At 50.7% G+C, this 25,591-nt stretch overlaps 1 protein-coding gene across 6 annotated transcripts in view; it reads right to left on the minus strand.

Moving 5' to 3' along the window:
- Positions 1–25,591, minus strand: part of TCOF1 (treacle ribosome biogenesis factor 1) — a 137,009-nt gene that overhangs the window by 67,886 nt on the left and 43,532 nt on the right. For all 6 annotated transcript variants that reach the window (XM_040440584.1, XM_040440615.1, XM_040440606.1 and 3 more), the window contains exon 8: positions 7,906–8,043. In XM_040440584.1, the coding sequence (XP_040296518.1) occupies positions 7,906–8,043 (138 nt within the window). The remainder of the gene's footprint in view (positions 1–7,905; positions 8,044–25,591) is intronic.

The raw sequence follows: 25,591 nt of genomic DNA on the forward strand, positions 1-25,591 counted from the left end.
AAACAGGAGTAGAAAAAAACTGCAGGGACAACCCTGCAGGAGCGTCACCTCCTTATCCGACACTAAGCTAAAACGGAGGTCTTCTTGTTGGAGCATGGGGGTATAGCCAGTGGAGGAGGAGCTGTTTTTCTTATTTGCATAGTGTCTCCTCCCAGTAATGGCCTAAGCTATACCCATGGTCTGTGTCCCCTAATGGAATGGGCGAGAAATATAGCACTCTACCAGGGCAGCAATTTATAGAAGCCCCAAATGAATGTAACGGGCTAAATACACTGCTCAAAAAAATAAAAGGGAACACAAAAATAACACATCCTAGATCTGAGTTAATTAAATATTCTTCTGAAATACTTTGTTCTTTACATAGTTGAATGTGCTGACAACAAAATCACACAAAAATAAAAAAAATGGAAATAAAATTTTTCAACCCATGGAGGTCTGGATTTTGAGTCACACTCAAAATCAAAGTGGAAAAACACACTACAGGCTGATTCAACTTTGATGTAATGTCTTTAAAATAAATCAAAATGAGGCTCAGTAGTGTGTGTGGCCTCCACGTGCCTGTATGACCTCCCTACAACGCCTGTGCATGCTCCTGATGAGGTGGCGGACGGTCTCCTGAGGGATCTCCTCCCAGACCTGGACTAAAGCATCTGCCAACTCCTGGACAGTCTGTGGTGCAACGTGACGTTGGTGGATAGAGCGAGACATGATGTCCCAGATGTGCTCAATTGGATTCACGGCTGTGCGGCCCTCCAAAGAAATGCCACCCCACACCATTACTGACCCAATGCCAAACAGGTCATGCTGGAGGATGTTGCAGGCAGCAGAACGTTCTCCACGGCGTCTCCAGACTCTGTCACGTCTGTCACATGTGCTCAGTGTGAACCTGCTTTCATCTGTGAAGAGCACAGGGTGCCAGTGGCGAATTTGCTAATCTTGGTGTTCTCTGGCAAATGCCAAACGTCCTGCACAGTGTTCAGCTGTAAGCACAACCCCCACCTGTGGACGTCAGGCCCTCATATCACCCTCATGGAGTCTGTTTCTGACCGTTTGAGCAGACATGCACATTTGTGGCCTGCTGGAGGTCATTTTGCAGGGCTCTGGCAGTGCTCCTCCTGTTCCTCCTTGCACAAAGGCGGAGGTAGCGGCCTGCTGCTGGGTTGTTGTCCTCCTACAGCCTCCTCCGCGTCTCCTGATGTACTGGCCTGTCTCCTGGTAGCGCCTCCATGCTCTGGACACTACGCTGACAGACACCGCAAACCTTCTTGCCACAGCTCGCATTGATGTGCCATCCTGGATAAGCTGCACTACCTGAGCCACTTGTGTGGGTTGTAGACTCCGTCTCATGCTACCACTAGAGTGAAAGCACCGCCAGCATTCAAAAGTGACCAAAACATCAGCCAGGAAGCATAGGAACTGAGAAGTGGTCTGTGGTCACCACCTGCAGAACCACTCCTTTATTGGGGGTGTCTTGCTAATTGCCTATAATTTCCACCTGTTGTCTATCCCATTTGCACAACAGCATGTGAAATTGATTGTCACTCAGTGTTGCTTCCTAAGTGGACAGTTTGATTTCACAGAAGTGTGATTGACTTGGAGTTACAGTGTGTTGTTTAAGTGTTCCTTTTATTTTTTTGAGCAGTGTATATCAGGCACTCCACCAGGGCAACAGAAGATAGAAACCCAAAGTGGTATATCCAACTAGATATATAGAGCTGAGTACATGCAAGAACTAAAGTATTAAGGTTGAGTGCATGGATATTACATGGAGCTGCAGATACTCTACTTCGCTTCTAGCTGAATATATAGTGCTGAATACATGCAAAATACAATTGGCACCAACGACGAGTACATTTAAGAACTAATAATAACTGAAGCCGAGTACATAATTATTGCACAGAGCTACAGATGCTATACTAAGCTACTAGCTGAATATGCAGGTGAAACTCTAAAAAACGAGATTTTGTAAAACTTGCCAGTAAAATCTCTTTCTCGCTCTTCATTGGGGGACACAGAGACCATGGGTATAGCTATGTCCTCTAGGAGGCGTTGACACTAGATAAAGCTGTTAGCTCCTCCCCTGGCAGCTATACCCCCTCCAGCCTGGAGAGAGAGCTTCAGTTTGTGAGAAGCAGTAGGAGAAGCAAGTAAACCAACGAAACCATGTGGAACAGCAACAATGCCAAGAACCAAACAAGGTTCTAACCAGCAACAGCCACAACTGTGGCCAAACAACAATACTGGGTGGGTGCTGTGTCCCCCAATGAAGAGCGAGAAAGATTTTACTGGCAAGTTTTACAAAATCTCGTTTTCTCACACATATTCATTGGGGCACACCATGGGACGTCCAAGAGCAGTCCAACAGGGAAGGAAAAACCACAGACCCATGAAGCAGGCGCCCATGCAGTCAACTAAGAACGGTCGCCTGCAAGACCACGCGGCTCACGCAGCGACCATCGATGCATAAGTATGCACCTGGCAACTTCTTGCGAACATGTGCAAGGAGGACCGGAGCCACCTTACATTACTGTGCAGCCAAAGCGCGATTCCTCCTAGCCCAAGAAGCGCCCACCACTTTGGGGGAGTGAGCAGTGACACCCAAGGGTGGAACCCCGCTCAGAGCGCAGTAAGCTGCAGCACTGCCAGACCGAATCCAACGTGGAATCGCCCTTTGGGGGCCACCAATCCCCAGCGATGACCCTCCTGAGAGAAAAAGGGGGTCCGTACGCAGAGAGGGACTGGAGGCTGCTAATAATGTGTAGAGCACTGACAACGTCCATAATGTAACTCCTTTCCGTAGGGCGCGAAGGAAAGGAAGTGCTATGGAAGTCAGAGACTACCTTCGGGAGAAGGAATGCCGAGAAAACCATATTCAGATCCCAAGGCTGTAAGGACGATACAGAGGAACCATATGTGCCGCTCCTTGAAAGAAAACTCCCACGGGCACCAGGGAACCTGGAAGGCTGCCGAAGACTGAAGCGCCAACACCTGACCCATCAAGGAACAAGGGCTAAACAAAAAAGGTCCAACCCTTAAAGTAGAAAGGGGAGAGAAAACCCCAAAGTGAGGGGGACATCTTTGCTTCAGAGAAGCCTCAGAAGGACCAGCAGGTCCCAGAATAGATACTGGCGATGCAGACTTCCTGTCCTGAATCATAGTGAGGAAGGTATCCGCCGAAAAACCCTCTCCACGTTAGAACGGCGGTCTCAATAGCCACGCCGTCATTGAAAAGGTCATGTAAGACTGAACCCCTTGAAAGAAGGACGTCTGAGTGGCAGTGACCAAGGGACGTCTCCAGGAGAACGAGGTCGGCGTATCACGCACGACGAGTCAGTTTCGGAGCGACTAGGATATGTCTGAATGTCCTCCATCCAGACCTTCCATAGAACCCTGAGAAGGAGGGGAAGAAACTTCCGCCAAGGAGAATCAGGACCTCCATGGCGGATGCTTCCCGAACTCTGGCTCTGGAGAGAAGGCAGAAGCCCTTGTGCAGATACCGTTAGCACACCCGGACCAATGGAAGAGTCCCTGTAGAAGGAAGAATGTGGAGGGCGGCACATCCTACCAGTTAGGACCAGATCGTGTCTGCAATGGAAAGGCACCAAACGAATACCCCATGCAATGCAGGTGAGGGAAGGTAGTAACGTATGAACTACCAAGGCATACGGGGTGACAATGAACCATGAGCCAGAGGGGGAAAGACAGGAGAAGCAATAGGCTAGGTCTAAGCCCCTACCCTATAAGAGACCGACGCTATACAGAAGTAGCCAAAGATCAAGCGGCCGTGCCAAAAGAACTCCGCCCGAGAAGGAAGCCAGGCAAGGGAAGTCACACTGCAATCAAAGCCCCATATCCCAGCAGAGCAGGGAACACCCGTAGAAGCCACCGATCCGGTGCTAAAGAGTCCACCGCCTAGCGAGGGGCTGTGCAGTAAGAACCCAAGCATGTAGGGAAAATAATACCGCTACCACAGTGGTAGCCAGCGCTTGCTCCGGCAACGCAAAAACTGAGGGAGAGGCCCGATACTATCCGTAGAAACCACATGCCACACTGCCCCAGTTACGTGGAGCTAACCCTAAAAATTCTACCTGCAAGGGCGCTGAACAGGCGCAACTGCCAAGCTAGCTCCAGGGTAGGACCCCTACCAGAGGGGGATGCCCCACCGCAGCGACCATGAACTCGAACATTAGCGACATGTATTACGTATCAATATTAGGACCGACCGGAGCAACAGAGGCCCATGGAGATTGGGGGGGGGGGGGGGGGGGGGGTAAGACCCACAAGTGATGCTAGGAACCCCCTTGAAGACCGAGGATGTCATAATCAGGTGCGAAACCAGCACCAAAAGAAAAATGTAACGATGAATAGCCACCGTATCCACTGGTGGCACCCATATAACACTAGGGTAAGAGTGTCGGGCGCCTGCGAAAACCAACTGCAGCCACGCCCTCTTGGAAATAAGCGAAGGCACCTAGAGCCGTAGAAGATGTTTAGTTACTCCCCGCTAGTGGATCACTAGCGGAAGGGGGAAATGCGACGAAAGCACAGTGATGTGCAACACTCTGCCTATGGAAGGATAGTGGACAGTTGGAACCGTATTCAATGGTAGAGTAATTAGCTACCTAAGGAAGGTGTGAGCATACGGCAAATACTGGTCAGTGGTAGGGAGCATACCCCACCTAAGAAGGGGGGCGAATACCCACAGCGAACTAGCGCATATGGAGAGTCCTGTACCCCGTGGAGTGCAATAGTGCACCTAAGGGGGTAATGCATACAGCACATAAAGTAACCAGTGACAATGTCAAAGCGCCACCGATGGATCTGCATATGGCAGGTCCCGAACCCCAAGTTATTGTACTTTGTCCCCTGCCATAGGTGGACTATGTATAAAGCAGGCACTGTATGTTGAAGTAGTGCAGTTACACCACCAAAGGAAGTGGGTAATGCATATGACAGTACTGCTGGCCACCTAGACGCAATCTCTGGAAGATTGCTTCGGACTCATATCAGGATCCGAATCAGAGATTCTCCCCTCTTTCTGGACGGACCCGCCCCAGTGAGGGAGGGTGTGTCTGAGCATGATTTTTAGGGAGGAAGAGTAGGAGAGCGGAAATATTCGAGGAGAAAATTGTCCTGCTGCGGTTCGCTTGCACGTAGAGCTACCCTTCAGAATCTCACCCCTGGCAGTTGTGGACTGCGCAGGCGGGGACTTATCAACCAAACCACCCGAGGGTGGAACGGAAACTCCCAGAAGTCTCTCCACTGGATTGCGAAGGTGGAGCATTATCAACCAAAGAGATTTGAGCGGACCCCACTGGATTGCGCAGGTGGAATTATTAACCCAACGACCAGGAGGGTGGATTGGGAATCCCAGAGGTCCTCCACTGTATGGCGCAGGTGGAGAATTTATCAACCAAACGGCCCCGTAGGACAGATTGGGATCCTGCAGAGATCCTTCACTGAGTTGCGCAGGTGGAGAATGATCAACCAACCCTGCGGTGGTCCGTCACTGGATTTTGCAGGTGGAGAATCATCAACGAAACGGCCCCGGAGGACGGATTGGGATCCTGCAGCGGTCCCTCACTGGATTGCCCAGGAGGAAATTCTTCACCAAACGGCTCCAGAGGACGGATTGGATCCTGGAGGGGTCAGTCACTGGAATGCGCATGTGGAGAATCAACCAAACGGCCCGGAGGCGGTATTGGGAATTATGCGAGTGTGGCTGAGGAGGGGGACCCGTATGGACGGATATGTCCTATATTATTATTTATTTATTTTTTATAAAACTAGGAAGCCGGCCTCAATGACAAGAGGCAGTAAGGGGTTAAATCCTCCACTCATGTACAGTGTACTTAGGGGAAGGGCCCAGATAATCAGGTGCCAGCCTAAGAATGGTGGGTGGCCATGAAGGGTTAAGGCAGTGGCTCAGCAGGCGACTGGGGGAGGGGGAGAAGGGCGGGAAGAATTTGCATCAGAGTGCAGAGTGACTGGGGTTTCATAAGCTGTAAGCCATAATCATCCAAATTCTAACAAATAAAGGCTTGAAATATCTCTTTGCATGTAATGAGTCTATCTTATATATTAGTTTCATCTTTTCATCTTTTAAGTTGCATTACTGAAATAAACGAACTTTGCACGATATTCAAATTTTTTGCGTTTCACCTGTATAATGCTAAATACATGAAAAAATACACAGAACCCTAGGTGCTATATGACCAGATTAGAAATACTGGCACTGTGTTAAATACATTAAGATATAATAAATCAAGTCAATTGTTGCACATGGCACACATATACACATGCAGAGATAGTAACCTGCTCAGGAAACAGACCATGTACTACCCACGGACATAATGTGCAGTATGCTGAAGTATCACCCCACGCACTAACACCTGTATTTATATTCTATATTCTGATTAATAAAGATTATTATATATTTTAGAGTTATAGTCCCATCGATCTTTTTTTTTTGTTAGGATTTGTGCTGTCTTTGGTCTGGGGACAATTTGGATAATATGAGGCCACCAATGATATTCAAACTGGGGAGGGAGGGGGGGTCTGCCCCCTGCTTCCTGGCAGCCCCTGATCTCTTACAGGGGGCTATGATATGCACAATTAACCCCTTCAGGTGCAGCACCTGAGGGGTTAATTGTGCGGATCACAGCCCCCTGTAAGAGATCGGGTGCTTCCAGGCAGCAGGGGGCAGTCATGTACACAGTTCTCAGTATATTCTAACTTGAAGCGTCCCCATCACTATGGGAACACCTCTGTGTTAGAATATACTGTCGGATCTGAGTTTCCCGATCTAACTCAAATCCGATGGTATATTCTAACATAGAGGCATTCCCATGGTGATGGTGACGCTTCAAGTTAAAATATACCATCAGATTAGAGAAAACTCAGATCCGATGGTATATTAACTCCTGACTTTACATTGAAAGTCAATGGGGGACGGATCCGTTTGCAATTGCACCATATTGTGTCAACGTCAAACAGTTTTGGCTCCGCACGGCCGTTTGGCTCCTTTTTTTCATGTCCGTGGATCCTCCAAAAATCAAGGAAGACCCACGGACGAAAAAAAAATCACTGATCACGGACCAACGGACCCCGTTTTGCGGACCGTGAAAAAATACTGTCGTGTGCATGATGCCTCACTGCTATTAATCAGGAGATATGAGCAGCTAAAACAGGAACTCCCCTACCACCCGAGCTTGGGCAAAACAGTTAGGCCCCTTTCACACAAACGAGTTTTCTGCGTGGGTGCAATGCGTGACGTGAACACATAGCACCCGCACTGAATCTTGACCCATTCATTTCAATGGGTCTCTGTACATGAGCGTTTATTTTTCACGCATCAGTTCTTCATTGCATGAAAAACACAGCATGTTCTATATTCTGCGTTTTTCACGCAGCCCTGGCCCCATAGAAGTGAAAAACTCATTGCATTCGGATGCAATGCGTTTTTCACTGATTGTTGTTAAGAGATGTTGTTAGTAAACCTTCGGGTTTTTTTATCACGAGTGTGAAAAACACATCAAAACGCATTGCACTGGCCCGGAAAAAACAGAGCAATTGCAGACAAAACTGACTGAACTTGCTTGAAAAATAGTGCGAGTTTCACTGAACGCACCCGGACCTAATCCATCACACTCGTGTGAAAGAGGCCTTAGGTGGTTAAAGGGGTTTTCTGTTTTATATGGATGACCCATCATCTGGATAGGTCATCAGTATCTGATCAGTGGGGGATCTGATACAATATTGACGGAAATAGGGAATGTTGACTAGTAGTTTGTAGGCATTGGTGATCTTTACTGACAGTATCCCACGAATGCCAGTGTCAACCTACAGGACACAAATCAATCACTACACATTCACAACTAAGGAGGTACGGGCAATGATTTTTACCTGTGATCCTGGCTCCTCCTCACTTTCTGATTCACTACTCTCTGAACTATCTTCCTTTGGTTGTGTCCCAGTAGAGGGAGTTTTTGTTTTTAACTTGGATACAGATTGAGTAGTGATGTTTGGAGTCACAGTCACTGGCTGCAATGAGAATATAAAAAAAAATATAAATACACAGGAAATTATATTTTTCTTATTCACACATTAGATCTAGGCCATTTGTGGCCGATGAGTGCCTGAAGAAACTTGAAGGGGTTGTCTGGGCTACAGATTTTGAGGACCTAGCCTCAGAACAGGTCATCAAAATAAGCTCAGAAGGGGTCTAACCCCTGGCACTCCAACAGATCAGCTGATTGAAGAAGTTGCGGCAGCAGTGCGAGTGTTATGTCCTCTTCACTTTTTACCTGTAAGCCGTCTACTTGATGGTGAAGTGTAATTTAAGCCGATAGCCCGATTCAAGTGAACAGGGGAGGAAGCTGTAAATACACTACACAATCACTGCAATGTAGCCTGGACAATCCCTTTAACAGCAAACTTTCATTATACATTTTCTCACAACCCATTTGACACGGTTAGATACAGTGCCTTGAAAAAGTATTCATACCCCTTGAACTTTCCCACATTTTTTTAATGTTACATCCACAAACTATCCCAACTATTTTATTGGGATTTTATGCGATCGGAAACACAGATTCCCCCTAGGGGAGCAAAAAAAGGGAACTAATATATAACTCACTGATAATAATTAAAACCTAGCACCACAGTCAAAGGATAATATATTTAACTTAGAAATATGGAACAGTCTTCCCAGTCTGACGTAATCCCGATAGGGACAGGCCAAGCGTGGTAAAGGAGATACACCACGTCTAGGCGAGTAACTTGGTATGGTCGTTGATTGATTCAGAGTGTAGATAACGCAAGAAACTGGTATACCTAATTACCCCTGAGTGGGGAATAGGGACATTGCTGGTACAGCCCTGCCTGCCCCGTGTACTCAGATACCCCCTAAATAAAATCCAGTGTGACCAATTGCCTTCAGAAGTCACCTAATTAGTAAATAGAGTCCACCTGGGTGTAATTTATTCTCAATATAGCTATAACTGTTCTGTGAAGACCTCAGAGGTTTGTTAGAAAACATTAGTGGTCAAACAGCATCATGAAAACCAAGGAACACACCAGACAGGTCCAGGGGAAAGTTTTAGAAAAGTGTAAAGCAGGATTAGGTTATAAAAAAAAAAAATCCAAAGCTCTGAACATCTCAGAACACTGTTTAATCATCCGAACATGGGAGTATTGCACAACTGCAAACCTACTAAGACGTTGCCGTCAACCTAAACTGAAAGCCCAGGCAAGGAGAGCACTAATTAGAGAGGCAGCCAAGAGGCCCATGGTCACTCAGAGGAGAGATCCACAACTCAGGTGGGAGAATTTGTCTACAAGACAACTACTAGTTGTTAACTCCACAAATCTGGCCCTTATGGAAGAGTGGAAAGATGAAAAATGGATTTTTGTACTTATCATAAAATCTTTTTCTCGTTGGATGCATTGGGGGGACACAGCACCCAAAAAAAAAAAAGACGAACAATGAAGCCAACATGTCCTAAACCAAAAAGAGGACCAGTATCAAAGGGTCAAACCTGAACGAAGAAAACAAAAAAACACCTTGTAAAGAAAGGAGGAAACTGGGAGCAGAACAACCTTGTCCTGGTGAAAAACCAAAAAGGGTGACTGATAAGCGAGCGCCCCTAGGTCAGAGACTCTGCGAATGGAAGTAATCACGACTAAAAACACAACTTTAAAGGAGACATAAGAAAGGGAGACCTCCTTCAAGGGCTCAAAGGGAGAGAACTGAAGGGCATCTAGGACCAAATTCAAATCTTAAGGTTCCACCGGAGAACGGAAGGGAGGGATGCGATGTGCCACCCCGTGAAGGGAAAGTCTTAGGGTACTTTCACACTTGCGTTAAAGTTTTCCGGTATTGAGTTCCATCTTCGGGGCTCAATACCGGAAAAAAAAATAAAAAATTATCAGTTTTATCCTAATGCATTCTGAATGGAGAGCAATCCGTTCAGGATGCATCAGTTCAGTCCCTCTTATGTTTTTTGGACGGAGAAAATACAGCAGTATGCTGCAGTTTTCTCTCCGGCCAAAAATACTGATCACGTGCACATTGAAGTGCATTAGTGCCGGCATTAAGTGTTCCAGCAAAACTGATCCGGCTTTCCTGTCTGCACATGCGCGAACCTTTAAAATGCAAAAAAAATTTTTTTTTTACACCGGATTCGTTTTTACAGATGAGACCGGAAAGACGGATCCGCCATCCGCATGCGTCCGGATTGATGGATCCGGCAGGCAGTTCCAGCGACGGAACTGTCTGCCGGAATCCTCTGCCGCAAGTGTGAAAGTACCCTTAACCTGGGAAAGAAGCCAAGGGCCTTTGGAAAAGGACAGACGAGGCCACACCGGATTCGTTTTTACAGATGAGACCGGAAAGACGGATCCGCCATCCGCTTGCGTCCGGATTGATGGATCCGGCAGGCAGTTCTAGCGACGGAACTGCCTGCCGGAATCCTCTGCCGCAAGTGTGAAAGTACCCTTAACCTGGGAAAGAAGCCAAGGGCCTTTGGAAAAGGACAGACGAGGCCAAGACCTGATCCTTGAGGGAGGCCAGACGGAGACCCTCCAAGGCCGGTCTGAAGAAAGGCAAGAATCCTAGGGACGGAAAAAAGGAAAGGGTGAACCTCGCCAGATTCACACCAAGCAAAATAAGCCTTCCAAATGCGATGGTAAATCCTGGCCGACTGGGGTTTACGTGCATGAAGCATAGTCTGGATGACTGACTGGGAGAGACTGCGGAACCTCAGGACCGCGGCCTCAACAGCCATGCCATTAAATGAAGCAGACGTAAACTCAGGTGAAATAGCGGACCTTGTGAAAGGAGGTCGGGACGCAGAGGTAGCCGCCAAGGGGCATCGGCGAGCAGGAAGACTAGGTCTGCGTACCATGCCCTGCGGGGCCAGTCCGGAGCTACCAATATAGCTGGGACCCGATCCATCTTGAGGCGTTTAAGTACCTGAGTAGGGATGAGCGAACCCGAACTGTATAGTTCGGGTTCGTACCGAATTTTGGGGTGTCCGTGACACGGACCCGAACATTTTCGTAAAAGTCCGTGTTCGGTGTTCGGCGCTTTTTGAAAGGCTGCAAAGCAGCCAATCAACAAGCATCATACTACTTGCCCCAAGAGGCCATCACAGCCTTGCCTACTATTGGCATGGCTGTGATTGGCCAGTGCAGCATGTGACCCAGCCTCAATATAAGCTTGGGTCACGTTGCGCTGCACGTCACTCTGCTGATTGAAGCATAGGGAGAGGTTGCAGCTGCGACGTTAGGGCGAGATTAGGCAGATTAACTCCTCCAAAAGACTTCAATGATCCACAGCTGCAGATCGATCACAGAATGAAGTGCTAATATTGACTTGCTCACTTTTTTGAGGCTGCCCAGAGCGTTTTTAGATCACTTTTTTTCTGGGGTGATCGGCGGCCATTTTGTGACTTATGGTGCGCCAGCACAAGCCATCACCAAGTGTATTTAACTATCAACAGTGTGGTTATTTTGTGCTATATCCTACATCAGCTGCAGGCTGAGCCTGTGTCACCGAAGTGCATTTAACCATCAACAGTCTGGTTATTTTTTGGCCATATACTACATCTGGTGCAGGCTGAGCCTGTGTCACCCAAGTGCATTTAACCATCAACAGTGTGGTTATTTTTTGGCCATATACTACATCAGGGGCAAGTTGAGCCTGTCACCCAGCGCCTAAAAAATAGACCTGACATCTCTATTCAACCAAATCTGTACTGTTTTAGCTGGTCAAGTTATTTGTAGTGACCGTAAAAGCACTTTTTTTTTTCTGGGTTGAAAAACTATTCCCAAATTTGCCATTCTCAAAATAACTAGTTTCTGGTATTTGAGGCCTACTTGAAATCTATCCCAAAAAGGATATATCTTACATTGAAGGTGCTGATAGTGCCATTCAGAAAAACCTGACACACGCTACCGTGCAGATAGAAGTCTGATTCTGTGATTAAACCTATACCTGTCACACAGCGCAAAAAAAAAACAGGCCTCACATTTCTATTCAACCAAATCTGTACTGTTTTAGCTGGTCAAGTTATTTGTAGTGACCGTAAAAGCAAACTTTTTGTTCTGGGTTGAAAAACTATTCCCAAATTTGCCACTCTCAAAATTGTGGTGAACGGGAACAATGAGGAAAACATCTAATAAGGGACGCGGACGTGGACATGGTCGTGGTGGTGTTAGTGGACCCTCTGGTGCTGGGAGAGGACGTGGCCGTTCTGCCACAGCCACACGTCCTAGTGAACCAACTACCTCAGGTCCCAGTAGCCGCCAGAATTTACAGGGATATTTGGTGGGGCCCAATGCCGTTCTAAGGATGGTAAGGCCTGAGCAGGTACAGGCATTAGTCAATTGGGTGGCGACAGTGCATCCAGCACGTTCACATTATCTCCCACCCAGTCTTCTGCAGAAAGCGCACAGATGGCGCCTGAAAACCAAGCCCATCAGTCTGTCACATCACCCCCATGCATATCAGGGAAACTGTCTGAGCCTCAAGTTATGCAGCAGTCTCTTATGCTGTTTGAAGACTCTGCTGCCAGGGTTTCCCAAGGGCATCCACCTAGCCCTTCCCCAGGGGTGGAAGAGAGAGAATGCACTAACGCACAACCACTTATGTTTCCTGATGATGAGGACATGGGAATACCACCTCAGCACGTCTCTGATGATGACGAAACACAGGTGCCAACTGCTGCGTCTTTCTGCAGTGTGCAGACTGAACAGGAGGTCAGGGATCAAGACTGGGTGGAAGACGATGCAGGGGACGATGAGGTCCTAGACCCCACATGGAATGAAGGTCGTGCCACTGACTTTCACAGTTCGGAGGAAGAGGCAGTGGTGAGACCGAGCCAACAGCGTAGCAAAAGAGGGAGCAGTGGGCAAAATCAGAACACCCGCCGCCAAGAGACTCAGCCTGCTACTGACCGCCGCCATCTGGGACCGAGCACCCCAAAGGCAGCTTCAAGGAGTTCCCTGGCATGGCACTTCTTCAAACAATGTGCTGACGACAAGACCCGAGTGGTTTGCACGCTGTGCCATCAGAGCCTGAAGCGAGGCATTAACGTTCTGAACCTTAGCACAACCTGCATGACCAGGCACCTGCATGCAAAGCATGAACTGCAGTGGAGTAAACACCTTAAAAACAAGGAAGTCACTCAGGCTCCCCCTGCTACCTCTTCTGCTGCTGCCTCGGCCCCTTCTGCTGCTGCCTCGGCCCCTTCTGCTGCTGCCGCCGCCGCCTCGGCCTCTTCTGCTGCTGCCGCCGCGGCCTCTTCTGCTGCTGCCGCCGCCGCGGCCTCTGCTACCGCCGCCGCCTCGGCCTCTGCTGCCGCCGCCGCCTCGGCCTCTGCTGCCGCCGCCGCCTCGGCCTCTTCTGCCGCCGCCGCCTCGGGCCCCTTCTGCCGCCGCCGCCTCGGCCTCTTCTGCCGCCGCCGCCTCGGCCTCTTCTGCCGCCGCCGCCTCGGCCTCTTCTGCCGCCGCCGCCTCGGCCTCTTCTGCCGCCGCCTCGGCCTCTTCTGCCGCCGCCGCCTCGGCCTCTTCCTCTGGAGGAACGTTGGCACCTGCCGCCCAGCAAACATGGGATGTACCACCACCTGCGTCACCAAGCATCTCAACCATGTCACACGGCAGCGTTCAGCTCTCCATCTCACAAACATTTGAGAGAAAGCGTAAATTCCCACCTAGCCACCCTCGATCCCTGGCCCTGAATGCCAGCATTTCTAAACTACTGGCCTATGAAATGCTGTCATTTAGGCTGGTGGACACACACAGCTTCAAACAGCTCATGTCACTTGCTGTCCCACAGTATGTTGTTCCCAGCCGCCACTACTTCTCCAAGAGAGCCGTGCCTTCCCTGCACAAACAAGTGTCCGATAAAATCAAGTGTGCACTGCGCAACGCCATCTGTGGCAAGGTCCACCTAACCACAGATACGTGGACCAGTAAGCACGGACAGGGACGCTATATCTCCCTAACTGCACACTGGGTAAATGTAGTGGCGGCTGGGCCCCAGGCGGAGAGCTGTTTGGCGCACGTCCTTCCGCCAAGGATCGCAGGGCAACATTCTTTGCCTCCTGTCGTCTCCTCCTCCTCTTCTTCCACCTGCTCATCCAGTCAGCCACACACCTTCACCACCAACTTCAGCACAGCCCGGGGTAAACGTCAGCAGGCCATTCTGAAACTCATATGTTTGGGGGACAGGCCCCACACCGCACAGGAGTTGTGGCGGGGTATAGAACAACAGACCGACGAGTGGTTGCTGCCGGTGAGCCTCAAGCCCGGCCTGGTGGTGTGCGATAATGGGCGAAATCTCGTTGCAGCTCTGGGACTAGCCGGTTTGACGCACATCCCTTGCCTGGTGCATGTGCTGAATTTGGTGGTGCAGAAGTTCATTCGCAACTACCCCGACATGTCAGAGCTGCTGCATAAAGTGCGGGCCATCTGTTCGCGCTTCCGGCGTTCACACCCTGCCGCTGCTCGCCTGTCTGCGCTACAGCGTAACTTCGGCCTTCCCGCTCACCGCCTCATATGAGACGTACCCACCAGGTGGAACTCCACCTTGCATATGCTGGACAGACTGTGCGAGCAGCAGCAGGCCATAGTGGAGTTTCAGCTGCAGCACGCACGGGTCAGTCACACTGTGGATCAGACACACTTCACCACCAAAGACTGGGCCTCCATGCGAGACCTGTGTGCCCTGTTGCGTTGTTTCGAGTACTCCACCAACATGGCCAATGGCGATGACGCCGTTATCAGCGTTACAATACCACTTCTATGTCTCCTTGAGAAAACACTTAGGGCGATGATGGAAGAGGAGGTGGCCCAGGAGGAAGAGGAGGAAGAGGGGTCATTTTTAGCACTTTCAGGCCAGTCTCTTCGAAGTGACTCAGAGGGATGTTTTTTGCAACACCAGAGGCCAGGTACAAATGTGGCCAGACAGGGCCCACTACTGGAGGACGAGGATGAGGAGGAGGTGGAGGAGGATAAGGATGAAGCATGTTCACAGCGGGGTGGCACCCAAAGCAGCTCGGGCCCATCACTGGTGCGTGGCTGGGGGGAAACACAGGACGATGACGATACGCCTCCCACAGAGGACAGCTTGTCCTTACCTCTGGGCAGCCTGGCACACATGAGCGACTACATGCTGCAGTGCCTGCGCAACGACAGCAGAGTTGCCCACATTTTAACGTGTGCGGACTACTGGGTTGCCACCCTGCTGGATCCCCGGTACAAAGACAATGTGCCCACCTTACTTCCTACACTGGAGCGTGATAGGAAGATGCGCGAGTACAAGCGCACGTTGGTAGACGCGCTACTGAGAGCATTCCCAAATGTCACAGGGGAACCAGTGGAAGCCCAAGGCGAAGGCAGAGGAGGAGCAAGAGGTCGCCAACGCAGCTGTGTCACGCCCAGCTCCTCTGAGGGCAGGGTTAGCATGGCAGAGATGTGGAAAAGTTTTGTCAACACGCCACAGCTAAGTGCACCACCACCTGATACGGAACGTGTTAGCAGGAGGCAACATTTCACTAACATGGTGGAACAGTACCTGTGCACACCCCTCCACGTACTGACTGATGGTTCGGCCCCATTCAACTTCTGGGTCTCCAAATTGTCCACGTGGCCAGAGCTAGCCTTTTATGCCTTGGAGGTGCTGGCCTGCCCGGCGGCCAGCGTTTTGTCTGAACGTGTATTCAGCACGGCAGGGGGCGTCATTACAGACAAACGCAGCCGCCTGTCTACAGCCAATGTGGACAAGCTGACGTTCATAAAAATGAACCAGGCATGGATCCCACAGGACCTGTCCATCCCTTGTGCAGATTAGATATTAACTACCTCCCCTTAACAATATATTATTCTACTCCAGGGCACTTCCTCATTCAATACTATTTTTAATTTCATTTTACCATTATATTGCGGGGCAACCCAAAGTTGAATGAACCTCTCCTCTGTCTGGGTGCCGGGGCCTAAATGTGTGACAGTGGCCTGTTCCAGTGGTGGGTGACGTGAAGCCTGATTCTCTGCTATGACATGAAGACAGATTCTGTGCTGACATAAGGCCAGATTCTCTGTTACGGGACCGCTCTCCTCTGTCTGGGTGCCGGGGCCTAAATGTGTGACAGTGGCCTGTTCCAGTGGTGGGTGACGTGAAGCCTGATTCTCTGCTATGACATTAAGACTGATTCTGTGCTGACATGAAGCCAGATTCTCTGCTATGGCATGAAGAGACTGATTCTGTGCTGACATGAAGCCAGATTCTTTGCTATGGCATGAAGAGACTGATTCTCTGCTGACGTGAAGCCAGATTCTCTGCTATGGGACCTCTGTCCAATTGATATTGGGTCATTATTTTTTTAATTTTTATTTTAATTCATTTCCCTATCCACATTTGTTTGCAGGGGATTTACCTACATGTTGCTGCCTTTTGCAGCCCTCTAGCTCTTTCCTGGGCTGTTTTACAGCCTTTTTAGTGCCCAAAAGTTTGGGTCCCCATTGACTTCAATGGGGTTCGGGTTCGGGACGAAGTTCGGTTCTTGTTCGGATCCCGAACATTTCCGGGAAGTTCGGCCGAACTTCTCGAACCCGAACATCCAGGTGTTCGCTCAACTCTATACCTGAGGAAGACGCGGAAGGGGAGAGAAGAGATATAGGAGACTGAATTGGGACCACGAGAGCACCAACACGTCTACCTCCAGAGCCCGAGGATCCCGAGACCTGGCGACGTAAAGCGGAAGCTTGTGGTTCAGAAGAGAGGCGAAGAGATTCACGTTTGCAGTTCCAACGCTGAGAGTTGTAGAAATACCTCTGGATGGAGAGACCACTCGCCCAGGTCGAGACGCTGGCGAATGAGGAAGTCGGCTGCCTAATTGTCGACTCCGGGGATGTAGACAGCGGAGAGACTAGGAACATGTTCCTCTGCCCACCGCAGGATATGAGAGGCTTCCTTCAAGATTGCCGCGCTCCTAGTGCCCCCCCCCCCCCCCCTGGTGGTTGTCCGTCTGAATCCGGACAGGATGACTGCGGAGGAGGGGAGTCCAACAGGACAGAGCTAGGTAAATGGCCCTGAGCTCCAGAATATTGATCTGTAGGGAGCTCTCCCATATCGACCACTGACCCTGGGCTGTGAGATACCCGAAGACTGTCCCCCAACCTGCCAGACTGGCATCTGTGGAGATCACCTGCCAAAGGGGATTAAGTAAGGATCTGCCGAGGGAGACGGTCAGCGGGTTCAGCCACCAGCGCAAGTCCCGGCAGACCTGAGGGGACAGGCGGATCGGGTGATCGAGGCCTGACGGAGACTTGTTCCACCGGTCAAGGAATGAGAGCTGAAGGGACCGGGTGTGGAATTGGGTGTAAGGAATTGCCTCAAAGGCGGCAACCATCCGGCCCAGGACGCGTATGCACACCCTAATGGACAGAGGAGACTGTTTGCAAAGGCGAGCCACCCCTGACGGGAGAGCCACTACCTTGTCCTGAGGAAGGAACACTCGGCCAAGGCGAGTGTCGAACACCATGCCTAGGAATTCCATCCTTTGGCTGGAAACAAGGGAGGACTTGGATTGATTCACCAGCCAGCCAAACTGGGACAGCACAGACAGGGTTATGTGGAGGCTAGACAGTTTGTCCTTCCGGGATGAAGCCTTCACCAAAAGATTGTCCAGGTAGGGTATTATGGCAACTGCCCTGGCACGGAGAATTGCGACAAGGGGAGCCAACACCTTGGTAAAGACCCTCAGGGCAGACGCCAGGAAGAAGGGCAACACCACGAATTAAAAATGCTGAGAACCTACCGCAAAGTGAAGGTGCCTCTGATGAGACCGAGCTATGGGGACAGGCAGGTAGGGGTCTCTGATGTCAATGAACGACAGAAACTCGCCCAACTAGAGGGAAGCAATCACCGAACTGAGGGACTCCACGCGAAAGTGGCGGACACAGACAAAATAATTAAGTGCCTTCAGATCCAAAATGGGGTGCAGAGAACAGTCCTTCTTGGAGGACGGTGAAGAGGTTTGAGTAAAACCCCTGAAAACGTTCCGAGGTCTGGACGGGAACAATCACTCTGTGCGTGTGGAGTGAATGAATGGCCTGAAAAAAACCGAACAAGTTGTTTGGCCCACACCACACAGGCCTTAGCCACCCATGACGCAGCAAAGTCGGGATGGATAGCGGAACCTGCTGCGACAAATGCAGACTTGGACAATGAGTCAATTTTCTTGTCCAACGGATCAGACAAGGAGGCCGTGTTGGCCAAAGGAAGGGTGGTAACCTTAGCAAGTCGGGCCACTTGTGGGTCTACCAGAGGAGGGACAGACCACATAGAAATGAACTCCTCGTAAAAAGGAAAGAGGACGTCTAAGATCTTGGTGGGCTGAAGACGCCTATCCGGATGATGCCACTCCTTGGCCAGAAGTGCATCCAGATCCGCATGGTTAGGGAAAACCAAAGCAGGGCGCCTGGAACAGCGGAATGATACAGATTCCTGAGCTGAAGAGGAGGGGTCTTTCTGCACGTGGAGAGCATCCCTAACTGCCCTGATTAGATCCTGCATGGCCACAGACAGGGCTGTGCTCTGCTCCGATCCAGAAGCAGAGTCAGGTGTCCCCCGAGGCGGCAGAAGGTGCTGCAGGGGAGGATTCATCGCCAGCCTCAGACATGTCCTGGGAGTGACCCGAAGATGCCGAGGAGCAGCGGGACATGGTTGCAACAATCCGAGCTAGTTTGCAGGACCTGGTGTCTGAACGCGAGCATGCCCCGTCCGCTGAGGAGTCCCTGGGAGGGACAAAGGCGGCTGCGATTTGGGCAGGCAAGTAATCCAGCGACTCAACCATAGATTGGGAGAGTTGGGAAAGGTTCCCTATGGCTTGGGACAGGGAGGCAGCCCATTCAGGAGGTACTGCGCAGAAACAGGTTCAGGTTGACCGCATGGAAACTTTTTATTACAACGGACGCACGGAATACCGTGGAGACCCAGAGGGTGGGCTGGGGATAGGAGTCTTCCCTGGAAGAGGACATGAGGGCTGATTGAGCCTGAAAAAAGAAAGCAGCCAGCCTATCGGACCCCGGGTGCTGTATCCCCGAAGAGGTGCTGCAGGGAGATCTGGAGAGCTTCCCTCAGGAGTGCTGACAAGATGGAGGCCCAGAAGAAAAGCAGGCAAAACTCCGCCCACCGCAAAAGCCCGCGCTAAACTGAGATAGGAGGGGAAGGAGACCCCTCCCAAGAGCTGAGGGAGGGGCCAAGGAAAAGCACGGCAAGCGAGGGGGGCAGGAAGGATGCAGTCTAGGCGAAGAAAAAGCCGGGGCCTTAATTAATGGCGACGCCAGGAAAGGAACGCCGTTGGTGGGGAGGAACCGCAGTAGACCGGGGGCCCTCCAGAAAGAAAAAAAAAAAAAAAAACAAAACAGGAGAGTGGGGCTCCTGGGGATAAGCGACGCTCGGGGATTCCCCCCTCACCAGGAGAAACAGGGGGGAAAAGGGGGACAAGGAAACCTAACAGGCCCCCTGAATAAGAACTCCCAACCCCAGACCAGAGGAGAGGAACTAATCCTAAACCCCATGGGACAGGGACGCAGGTGAAGGGGACAGGGGAGAATACTCACCGTCCGGCGTCTTCGGGCTCCGCAGGGTCAGCCCTTCAGCAAACTCTGCACAGATGTGGGATTGCTGGCATGCCACTGGGGGTGCAGTACGGGAGACTGGGTGACCCGCGAGGTACTCAGAATACGCGCCCGCAAGGGGTGCAATTAAAGTGGATATCCACGATGGAGCCCTATCCTGCAGCAGGTCGAGACATGCAGAAGTGAAGAAAATAAATAAATAAATAAATAAATAAATAAATAAAAGCAGCAAGGCCTGCAAAAAAACTGAGCAGGTCAAGTCTGCCTCCTACGGACACTAGACTAAAACTGGTTAGTTTAGTGTTATTTTTATGTTCCCTTTATTTTTTTGAGCAGTGTACAAAGATCTGTTACGAGGACCAAACAGACATGCAATACACAGACTAGGGTTGTTGCGGGTATCGAAATTTCGATACCCAATCAATACTTTTCCATTTTTTTCGATACTGGGCTGCGCTGCTGCGCAGTCTAGTATCTCTGGACATGAGCGCAGTCAGCGCACTGCTCTCAGCGCACTCATGTTCCCTCAGCAGCACGGGGAGAAGGAAGCAGTCCTCCCTCCCCCCTGTGCTGCCGCTGCCACCAATGATAAGAGACGGGGAGGAGGGGCGGGCGCACTGCGCCACCAATGATGCACTACTTTTCCTACACAGAGCGGCGCCCAGCGATGTCCCAGCACTCACCATTATTCCTGGGCACCGCTCCGTTCGCCTGCTGTGCCCCATTACCGTCTCCTCTCCTGCTCCACATGCTGATTACTATCGGAGGGATGGGGAGGAGACATCAGCTTCACTAGTGGGCGTTCCTTCTTCCTGCGCTGTGATTGGACAGCGCTACAGCCAGGGAGAAGGAACGCCCACTAGTGAAGCTGATGTTTCCTCCCCATCGCTCCGATAATAATTAGCATGATATGGAGCAGGAGAGGAGACAGTAATGGGGCACAGCAGGCGAACGGAGCGGCGCCCAGGAATAATGGTGAGTGATGGACATGGCTGGGCGCCACTCTGTGTAGCCTAATACTGAAAGTCTGGACCCACGTCTTTAACACATAATACAGAAGGCGGGTACCGGCAGCAGAATCGCATTGCCGGCACCCTGCCTCTGACAGGGAGCTGCGATCAGCGGCAGTTAACCCCTCAGGTGCGGCACCTGAGGGGTTAACTGCCACTGATCTGCCAGTACCCGCCTCCTGTATTAAGGGGTAATTATCATTGGTGGTGCAGTGTGACCCCCCCTCAACACCCCATCCCATTAAAATCATTGGTGGCACAGTGCGCCGACCCCCTCAACCCCCCAGTATTAAAATCATTGGTGGCAGTGGCCACAGGGTCCTCTCCCCTCCCCCTCATTGGTGGTGCAGTGGCAGCTTCTGATCGGAGCCCCAGCTGTGCAAGTCTGGGGCTCCGATCGGTTACCATGACAGCCAGGACGCTACTGAAGCCCTGGCTGCCATGGTAACATCCCTGATGCTGTGTGCACAGAGCACAGGGCAGCAGGGACAGTGTGAAGTCCTATTCACCCTGATAGAGCTCTATCAGAGTGAATAGGACAAGGGATGAAAGATCCCAGGTTCTGGCCCCTAAGGGGGGAAATAGTTATTAAATAAAAAGTGTAAAAAAAAATAAAAATAAAAAACCACACCAAAATATTAAGTATGAATCACCCCCGTTTCCCAATTTCACATATAAAATGTATAAACATATTACATATCGCCACGTCAGAAAAATCCAAACTATTAAAATATTTTAAAAAATCTATGCGGTGAACGCCGGAACAGAAAAAAAAATAAAAACTGCGCGATTCGCCATTTTTTAAAATGCGGAATGCACGTGGCTTTTTTGGTTTATTTTTTTTCGCGTGGTATCGAATGGTATAGAGTATCGCAAAACTTTTCCATGGTATCGAAACCGAATCAAAAAATTGGTATCGCAACAACTCTAACACAGACATTCAATTGATTTCAATAAGCATGATGTAATGCTTAAAAGGGATTCTGTCACCTCGTTTTAGGTTATAGAGATACAGACATGCACGGCTAGATTGCCGCTAGCATGTTCGCAATATACCGGTCCTATAGGGCTGTGTGCTTTTATTTTGTTTAAAAAATGATTTTAGAGATATGTAAATGAGCCTTGTAAGGTGCCCAAAGGGCTGTACGAACCTTCCTGGTGCCCAGCCACACCCCCCTGTGAAGGAGCCCAGCACCGCCTAGGTCCTCCGAATCTCCTCCTTTCGACACAGATTGTCGTAATCTCGCGATGCGCGAGCTCGCACATGCGCAGTTCCTTCCCAGAGGCTGATGCCAGCACAGGGAAGGAACATTATACCAGCACTGCGCATGGCGAGATTACGGCAATCTAACTGTAGAAAACCCATAAAGTCTCACACATATACTGTAACTCAATCTTTATTAACCGCCTCCGGACCGCCTAACGCAGGATTGCGTTCTGGAGGCGGGCGATTTATTCCTCCTTGACGCGCCAGCGCGTCATCTTGCGACACACGATATTACGCTCACAGCCGGCCCGCGCATGCGCATTGCGGGCCGGCAAAAGTTTGAGTATTTAGTCACCAGCCTGCCAGCCAATGATCATCCCTGGCAGGCTGGTGATTTTCAAAAAATCGAATCAGAAGCCATTAAATACCTTATATTTATAAATATAATGTGTTAAATGGCTTCTGTGCTCCTCTGCTGGTCCTTTTCGTCGGTTGGTCCCAGCAGAGGAGCACACATCACTGTGAGTACACCAAACACTACACTTAGCCCCAGATCACCTCCCATCACCCCAATTAACCCCTTGATCACACCTGTCAATCACTAGTGAATGGGAAAAAAGTGATCAGTGTAAACTGTCACTTTTATTTCACTAGTATTGACGGTTAGGTTTTAGGTTAGTTTAGGCCCCTTTGTTAGGTAGTTAGCGTCGGTTAGCGCCCAGCCCACCGCAGTCACTGATTCGCTGATTAGCCTATTGCTAATCAGCATTGGTACTTTTATAGTATCTGTAAGTGATCAAAACTGATCACAGTCAGATCTATAATAGTATTAGGGTCACCTTAGTTCGCCCTCCACCCAAAACGCAGTGTTTGCCCGATCAGGCCTGATCGGTCGCCCACATGTGCGTTCACCCACGCCCGCCCCGCCGCAGTGCCCAAAAAACGAGATTTTTGTATAACTTACCAGTAAAATCTCTTTCTCGCTCTTCCTTGGGGGACACAGGAAACCTTGGGTATAGCTCATCTCCATAGGAGGCGTGACACTAAGTGAAAGACTGTTAAGCCCCTCCTCCAGCAGCTATACCCTCAGCCTGGAGCGAGCGACTACCAGTTATGTGCCCAAGTAGTTAAAACAAAGGCAAGGATCAACCAAATTAACACCAACAAGTCAAAACTCCCGTCAGGGCAACCAAAACAATGGGTGGGTGCTGTGTCCCCCAAGGAAGAGCGAGAAAGAGATTTTACTGGTAAGTTATACAAAAATCTCGTTTTCTCGCCCAATTCCTTGGGGGACACAGGAAACCTTGGGACGTTCAAAAGCAGTCCACAAATAGGGAGGGACCACAACCCAAAGTGAATTAAAGCACCATAGGCATTAAGGCACCGCCGCCTGCAAGACCAGGCGGCCCAAAGCAGCATCCGCCGATGCATAAGTGTTCACCTTGTAGAACTTGGTGAAAGTGTGCAAAGAAGACCAGGTGGCCGCCTTACACAATTGTTCAGCCGAAGCTCGATTTCGCTGAGCCCAGGAAGCCCCGACCGCTCTGGTAGAATGAGCGGTAACACCAAAGGGCGGTTCCCTGCCCTTAGCACTGTAAGCCTCAGCAATAGCCATCTTGATGAAGCGGGCAATAACCACTTTAGATGCCGCCAGCCCCCTGCGCGGACCCTCCGGAACCACAAATAGAGAATCCGAGCGCCGAAAGGGTCTAGTTACATCCAAGTAGATCCTCAGAGCCCTAACAACATCCAGACGGTGAAGATCCCGTTCCCGAGGATGAGACGGGGACGGGCACAGAGAAGGAAGGATAATATCTTCATTCAGGTGAAAAGCGGACACCACCTTCGGAAGGAAATCCGGAACCGGGCGGAGAACCACCTTGTCCTGGTGAAAAACCAAGAGGGGTTCTACGCAAGAAAGTGCCGCCAATTCAGACACACGCCGAAGAGACGTGATGGCTACGAGGAAAAAAACTTTGCAAGACAACAAGCGAAGGGAAACCCTGCGCAAAGGCTCGAAAGGAGAAGATTGGAGAGCCGTCAGCACAACATTAAGATCCCAAGATGGAACGGGAGCGCGATACGGGGGAGCATAGTGAGCAACCCCCTGCAGAAAAGTCTTAACTGGACCGAGCGGAGCCAGAGGTCGCTGAAAAAGGATCGAAAGCGCTGAGATCTGACCCTTTAGGGTACTGAGACCCAAACCCAAGTCCAGACCAGACTGCAAGAAGGATAAAATCGTGGGGAGAGAAAACCGAAGGGGATGAACATCTAAGGTCTCGCAGAAGTTCAAATAGGCCCGCCAGGTTCGGTAATAAATCCTGGACGATGCCGGTTTACGCGCACGAATCATGGTACGGACCACGTTAGCAGAAAACCCCCACCGCGTTAGGACCGCGGTCTCAATAGCCACGCCGCTAAACGTAGCGACCCTAAATGCTGGTGGAAGATCGGCCCTTGAGAGAGGAGGTCTTCTCTTAGAGGCAGAGGCAAGGGGGCGTCTGCCAGGAGCAACATAAGGTCGGCGTACCAAGGACGACGAGGCCAATCCGGGGCTATTAGGATCGCAGGCGTGCCCTCCGCCGCGATCTTCCGAAGGACTCGTGGAAGAAGAGGCAGGGGTGGAAAAACGTAGAGGAGAGAGAACTCCGTCCAGGGAAGGACGAGCGCGTCCGCGCCGTAAGCGTCCGGATCCTTGGTTCTGGCCATGAAGGTGGGGAGCTTGTGGTTGAATCTGGAGGCCATGAGATCCACGTCCGGACGACCCCAACGGAGGCAAAGAGACTCGAAGACGTCGGGGTGCAGAGACCACTCGCCCGGGTCGATCGTCGTCCGGCTGAGGAAATCCGCCGCCCAATTGTCCACCCCCGGGATGTAAATGGCCGAAATGGCTGGAACATGAACTTCCGCCCAGCGAAGGATTAGAGACACCTCCCTCATTGCTGCCGCGCTGCGAGTGCCCCCTTGATGATTTATGTATGCCACAGCCGTGGCATTGTCCGATTGGACACGAACAGGGTGACCCTGAAGCAGCGAAGTCCAATGCCGGAGTGAGAGGAGAATCGCCCTCAGCTCCAGAACGTTGATCGGCAGTTTGGACTCCGATGGAGACCAAGTGCCTTGTACGGACCGAGGAGGAAACACCCCCCCCCAACCCCGCAGACTGGCATCGGTGGTAATCACCAACCAAGTTATCGGTAGGAAGGACTTCCCTTGGAGAGGGGTCCGTAACCACCAGAGTAGAGAGGAGCGAACCTGGGGGGGAAGGGGAAAGTGCTGATCCAGACTTCCCTGGGACTTGTCCCATGCGGACAGAATGGCAGTCTGAAAGGTGCGGGAGTGATACTGCGCGTAGGGGATTGCTTCGAAACAGGATACCATCTGTCCCAAGACCCGCATGCTGAACCGGAAGGAAGGACGGCGGTGGTTCAGAAGGCTCTGAACCGACCGATGAAGGAGCTGGCGCTTCTCTGACGGAAGCCGAACCTCCGCTGCATCTGTATCCAGCAGCATCCCTAGAAAGATCAGTTGCCTGGATGGAACAAGAGCGGATTTGGGAAGATTGATAATCCAACCGAACCGGCGTAAGGTTTGTAGCGAGAGGTCCACACTGGCAGATGTCAGTGACAGAGAGGGTGCCTTGATAAGGAGATCGTCCAAATATGGAAGAAGAAAAACTCCCCTGGAACGAAGTAAGGCGAGGACAGGGGCTAGGACCTTTGTGAAA

The sequence above is a fragment of the Bufo bufo genome, chromosome 1 (assembly GCF_905171765.1).
Source record: "Bufo bufo chromosome 1, aBufBuf1.1, whole genome shotgun sequence".
NCBI classification, from domain to species: domain Eukaryota; kingdom Metazoa; phylum Chordata; class Amphibia; order Anura; family Bufonidae; genus Bufo; species Bufo bufo.